The sequence below is a fragment of the Anopheles maculipalpis genome, chromosome 2RL (assembly GCF_943734695.1).
Source record: "Anopheles maculipalpis chromosome 2RL, idAnoMacuDA_375_x, whole genome shotgun sequence".
Lineage (NCBI taxonomy): Eukaryota > Metazoa > Arthropoda > Insecta > Diptera > Culicidae > Anopheles > Anopheles maculipalpis.
This window is the reverse complement of record NC_064871.1, coordinates 95,113,936-95,120,061: the sequence shown is the minus strand read 5'-3', so window position 1 is coordinate 95,120,061 and position 6,126 is coordinate 95,113,936. Positions and strand designations below refer to the sequence as shown.

Below are 6,126 nucleotides of genomic sequence, written 5' to 3'. Positions count from 1 at the left end.
CTTGATCCGCTGCTTGTGCTGCTTATCTGCATGCTGGCGTAATGCAATACCGGTTGGAATTACATCGTCCAGCTGGCGCATCGTAGCTTCATGATTGCACGACACACACCGCAAAGGTTCGGCACCGTGCAGTTGTATCTTTGCACCGGCAGCCTCAACATTTTTGCGCAGAGTGCGCCGAATGTTTTCCACTACCAGGTGGAAGAAGTTGAATTGATTACGCATCTTTGCTTCCAGCCGGTCAAACTTAGAGCGGTCCGGTTTCGCCAGCAGCTCGCTGTAGATTTGTTTCAGCCGATTTTCTATGCGGTTTATTAATGTTGCGAAATGGTTTACCTGTGCGTTAATGTTAGATTCTAACTGTTCGATCGTTTTAGTAAACTGTTCCTTCGAGAGGCGCGTTTGGAAGTGTTTGTACTCAACGCGATCCTCCATCTGCTGATCGAGTAGATCTAAATGGGCTTCCATTTCAGTCTGCTCCACATCTAAGCGCTCGACTAGCGTGACAAATTTGTTTCTATATTCCTGGTTTAAGTTCTGCAACTCCGCTGTAACTGTTTGCTTGAAAGTCATCAACATCAGTTCCAAATCATCAGTAGCTTCGGCACACTTAGTGCATCGGCTTGCAATGCTGTCCGTTTGTTTGAGCTGCTCTTCTAAGCTCTTTTCAAGCGCTTCTATACGCTCATTACACGATCGAAGCAGCTCCTCAAACTCCCGGGGCCATATAGCACGAATGCTGTCCGCCGTTACTTCCAGCGATTGGCAAGAAGGTGCCGGTGAATCCTCGGAGTTTACTTCCACCTCTGGCAATGGCAACCGAGCAACAAGGCTCATCAACACATTCCGAATAGTGTCTAGCTCTTTCTCCAAATCATGCTCCGGTACACATTTAATTGTACTGCGCCTAGGTACAAGCGATTTAATCGAACTTGGAACGGGATGTTGATAAAAGTCAATCGGCACGGTACCGTCCATGCTGAATTGTTTCGCCGTCTTGAGCAGACTGACGGAGCTACAGTGCGCACGGAAGCCAGGATAGTTGGCTTTTAAAAGTTGATTGATGTTATCCAGCTGAGCCCGCATGATGGCCAGCTCACCACCACCGAGGAAAGGGAGGACGGACTTTTCTAGCCGAGAATACTCCAGCACCGCATCATTGGCCATCGACGTTAGCTTACCGATCGATTCATCAATCTTGTCAAGACGGGCCGCCAGCGTAAGGAAATCGAGCGGAGTGTCCACGGTGGAGTGTAAGGATGAGGTACGACTTCGGCTAAATTGATCCAACTGCTCAGCCGTCGGTAGGATGGCGTTGTTGATTTTGCTCTGCTCGAGCAGTTGCAGTTTCAAATCATCGACGGTGTTTTGGAGGTTTGTTATGTTTGACAGCAGCTCTTGATAAGCGTCCGTATCTTCAAAACGGAGGACGGATGGTTCGCAAATTATAGGATCCGGTTTTAGAATGGCTGACACCTCGCCAACTGGAGGAGATGTTAGTTCCGGCACTGGAGATGCCTCGCTTTGTACCGATGAGGTTTCTACCTGCGCTGAAGAACTTTGAACCTGATCGAATGGCACATTTTCAAGGTTTAGCTTGCTCAGCATTGCCTTCAGCAGTTTTTGCAGCGGCGTAAACTTCAAGTCTCCCGGTTCGGGAGCTCCAAAGGCCTCCGCCAGCAGCTCGGAGCAGGTACGGGACTCACGAAGCGCCATTTTAAAATTCTGGCTAGATGGATGAATTTCAAATAAATGGCAAAACAAATGCTTCACACAGCTTACTGCGCGATCGTGTTCTTGACGATTGCGTAACAAACATCATATCCTACTGAGATGAGACTTTGCAATAGAAAAATAATTTACAACCTTATTCACATATAACAAAAAAACTTGCCATAAAACATTCCGAGTTCAAAATAAACTAATTTTACAACAGTTGTGTTTTATTTGGAGGCACTAATGTCTTTTAACGGTTCGGTAAATTTGAAACAAATTGTTATATAGCGCCCGAGTACAATAAAGCGCTTTTCTACTTAACCGCCACGGGTGGTGGATGAGTATCCAGACAAGCGTTTTATACCACTCCATCCATCCAGTGCTTGGAGAACGGTCCATTCACTATGAAGCCCATCCGCTGGTTGGGATTGATGATGGCACCAATGCTAGGCAAGCAAACACATCACCCCGGCTAATCCATCAAATTTTGCGTCCTAAATCGTCGAAACAATCTTCGCCAATTACTATTGCAGGTCTAGTGATGAGCACCGGTGGAAGGAACGGGTCGTCGTACCGTATTGTGAATGGAAGCACCACGATCATAAGCGATTACCCGTTTATGGTGTCGGTACAGCGGTGGAACAAGGACACACAGACCCACATCTGCGGCGGTACGTTCATCAGCAACCAGTGGATACTGACCGCGGGGCATTGCGTTGAGTAAGTAGCGTGTGATTTTCGGGTGATGTCTTAAGCTGGTTGTAAATCGCTTGTCTCCGATTGGTAACCAGTGATGCGGAGTTTATCAAGGGTGGAATTGTACGGGTGGAATCATCATTTCACGCCTCAGGTGGTATACTTCTTGCGATCGAGCGTACGGTGCTGCATGAGGCGATATACTATGGAGGACCTGGAATTGATTACGATTATGGTTTAATTAAGCTGGCCACTAAGTACGAGCGAGCAGTTCCGGTGCGGCTGATAGCATTGAGGAGACGCTTTCTTCCGGGAGAGCACTGTACGATTGTTGGTTGGGGTTTGACCAAGAATACGGGCGATCGTGAGCAGCTACGAATGGTGAAGCTACCAATCATATCGCGAGCTGACTGTCGTCAGGTCTACTCTGAACTGGAAACAATCACTAGGCGTATGCTGTGTGCTGGATATCATGGAGGTGGTCAGGATGCGTGCGAGGTACTGTTTTAGATGAAATGAAGCTCCAAAAGCTACAAGCTAACATCCAAAGTTCATTCTTTAAAGGGAGATTCTGGAGGTCCCCTACTGTGCCGTGGGATACAGGTTGGTATTACTTCTTGGGGAGTAGGATGTGCTAAACCACGGCGCTATGGGGTGTACAGTAATATCGCAAATCAGCGTGAATGGATACGGAAACACACCGGTGTGTGAGACACAATTAGACTGCAAAGTGGAACGTGTCACATTAACAAAATGACGAACATTAAAGCATTAAAATCAAATTCAATTAATGTGTGTCCCGCATTAGAGCGATGGTTGACGGTGGTGGCCCTATTTAGTACGGTTTCCAATACCATACCAACATGCGGTTAGTGTCGATGATCATCGGATGTTTTGGAGCCTTATTCTACTACAGCGGTAATGCATTTGTCACTCGATTTGGCGGTGTTGTTTTGTGTATTTTATTCCGATTAAAATTTTATTCAGTTACAGTAAGTAGTGTCGGTGGTAAGCGTCAGATAAGTTTCCGGATTGTCAACGGGACGGAAGCAACGATCCTTGCCTATCCGTTTATTGTTTCCGTGCAAAAGTGGACACCAATGGTAAAGCAGCACATATGTGGCGGAACTCTTATTAGCGAGAGTTGGATACTAACAGCAGCCCATTGCGTTGAGTAAATGCATTAAAGTCCTAACAATTTCTAGGATCTCTTCTTAACATCCTATCTCATCTCTGAATTCTGCTTCAGCAAGATCTCAGCCAACACAGTAATGGTTCGAGCTAACTCGTCTTTCTTCAACCGCGGTGGAAAGCTCCATCGAGTGGAGCGTGTTATAAAGCATGAACTTTTCAGCTATGAAACGGGAGATTACGACTTTGGTTTGATGAAGTTAAAGCAACGCTTTAGACGTGGAACGTACGTAAAGCTTCCATCGGGTAGGAGACGTTTTCTACCAGCAGAACGGTGTACGGCCATGGGCTGGGGCTATACGATGGGACCTTCACAGAGAGACCAGCTACAGCAGGTGGTGTTGCCGATCGTGTCCCAAAAGGTGTGTCAGAAATCGTACGAAGGTACGGACACGATTACGGCTCGTATGCTATGTGCTGGGTATGTGGAAGGGATGCGAGACGCGTGCGATGTAAGTGGGGTCGGTGTGATCTTAAGAACACAAAAGAGTTTGTAACAGTCATTTTGCATTCTGGCAGGGAGATTCTGGTGGGCCACTGATTTGTCGAGGTATGCAGGCTGGTATCATATCGTGGGCGATTGGTTGCGCCAAACCGAATAAGTACGGAGTCTATAGCAGCATTGCCGAGGGTCGTGAATGGATCCGAAACCATACAGGTGTATAAGGGCAGCTTCTGTGGAATTGTTTTCATTTTTAAATAAATGTTTTCTCCATAATTCGATGGTCTTAAAAAATGAGAAAACAAGTCCTGTTAAATAAATATTGAATATTTATTTAAAAAAAGCATTAAGATTACAACAAACTGTAATCTTTGCCAACGGAAACAGAAATTTAAAAATTATTAAACCGCCTACAAGTATGCAATCTTCACTACATGTCAAATAAACGGTTTGATTTACACTGAAAAAAAGCTTTCAATTGCCACTTTTAACGGACGTAAAATTAAGTGCGCTAATCACACCACGCTATGCAAATTGTACAATGAAATATAAGCAAGTAAAACAAAAAACAACAAACTTTTTAGTAATTGCTTAAACTTTCCACAAATCCCATAAGCATTCAGGGTGCGCTTTTGCACATCAAACCGGTACGAAAATTTCCAAAGAAAACAGCGCCAAACTAACCCCAGAGGCGAACTGGCGTCGAGCAAAGACTCAGTCAGGAGTTTGGCTGCAAATCTACAACTTTTTCTTCAGTGTGTTTACCCGTGTTGTTTAAGCTGCGCCTCGAGGGGTGGAAACAAAAAGACACAAGAAACACACCCAAAACCTGGTAAGAGGTTAATTTTATTAATTAATTTCGCACCGTCCGCTTTCGCCGTTTACTGTAATGGTTCGTGGTGTAATTTTTATTAATTGAGTGCTTTTTTGGGGAAGTTCTAGGCAAATGGGTTTGCTGCTCATGTTTTGAAATGCTTCCCGCTAATTGCTCGATTCCCAGCTCACCAGTTTGTGCTAATTGAGCAGTTTTCTATCGGCAATAACTGCTGTAGGCAGCTATTTTGAATGCAGTTTAGGAAAATACAAACCAAATAACGGTTCCGTTGCATTGCTTTTAAAAATTTTCCCGGAAACATTCTTACACTAAACCTGTTTCTCTGTTTCATAAACATCAGAATTTGGTACAGTTTGCCGTACTAGGTAGGGCTGTGTACGTGCACTTTTGATAGGTTTTCAGTTGCCGAGGGACAGCAATACGGTTCGGTGAATATTTAAAGGCAACGGTCGCTTCCCAAAAGCATTCGGCAGGATGACCGGTTGTGTACGGGTAGTGTATTGGAAAAGCACCCGAAGGGATTTTATAAATGCACACACAAACGGATTGTTTTACCTCGTTCGAATGTGGTGCAGGCGTACAAGATATCGAAACAAGCATCCAGCCACCACCACCAACCAGTGGTGGTATGTGCACGAGAGTATGGAACGAAAGAGCATTATCGATGTTCTACCGGCGATCGACAAACAGGCATGCACTCATGTTCTAGCAGCAAAAGAAGCAAAAATTAATCTCCCCAGAATGCACAACAGATAACCTACATGACGTACAAGCACGGCTTAACGTAAAAAAATGTGTACCAATTTGAACGCATGCCATGGTTAGTTTGTTTTATAGAGCTTTCCTCGGGTCCGGTTTTGGAGTGATTTAACCTTAAAGTGATTTTAAACAATTTGTTCACCTTTTACCATGATCAAAAGCGGAGTGGGAGCAAAAGTTTTGCATCTTGCTCCTGTTCGATACAACAAATTACAGGCTTATCGATAGCAATAAAGCGTTGCTTGGAAATGTATCACAGTGCCTGATAATGGAACGTTCTAGCCGGTCCGTCACGTACCGGTAATTTTGAATGTTGTGAAGTTTTTGGAGAAGTTTTAATGGCCGGTATTGCTTCGGTGAGGACTGTATACTGCTACTTTTCTAGGGAATTGTTGTGTGCTGTTAACTGACTTTTTCGGTGGCAGCTTAATATTCATGGTTTAATGGGCCGAAGTTGTAAATTGTGATGCATGATCGAAATGAGAAC

At 44.7% G+C, this 6,126-nt stretch overlaps 1 protein-coding gene across 1 annotated transcript; it reads left to right on the top strand.

Annotated features, from left to right (window-relative positions):
* The first annotated feature begins 2,120 nt into the window (after positions 1-2,120).
* On the top strand, positions 2,121-4,269 carry LOC126567672 (tryptase gamma-like). The gene is made up of 7 exons (XM_050223890.1): positions 2,121-2,166; positions 2,250-2,436; positions 2,508-2,910; positions 2,977-3,115; positions 3,406-3,589; positions 3,656-4,055; positions 4,123-4,269. The coding sequence occupies exons 1-7, from the start codon at positions 2,121-2,123 to the stop codon at positions 4,267-4,269; spliced, it is 1,506 nt and encodes a 501-aa protein (XP_050079847.1).
* The last annotated feature ends 1,857 nt before the right edge of the window (positions 4,270-6,126 follow it).

Bases quoted from the DNA above. Each gene is read 5' to 3' on its own strand.
- LOC126567672 (XM_050223890.1), top strand. From the start codon at position 2,121: ATGAAGCCCATCCGCTGGTTGGGATTGATGATGGCACCAATGCTAG. The intron at 2,167-2,249 runs GCAAGCAAACAC...TTACTATTGCAG, and splicing joins GATGATGGCACCAATGCTAG to GTCTAGTGATGAGCACCGGT. The intron at 4,056-4,122 runs GTAAGTGGGGTC...GCATTCTGGCAG, and splicing joins GGATGCGAGACGCGTGCGAT to GGAGATTCTGGTGGGCCACT.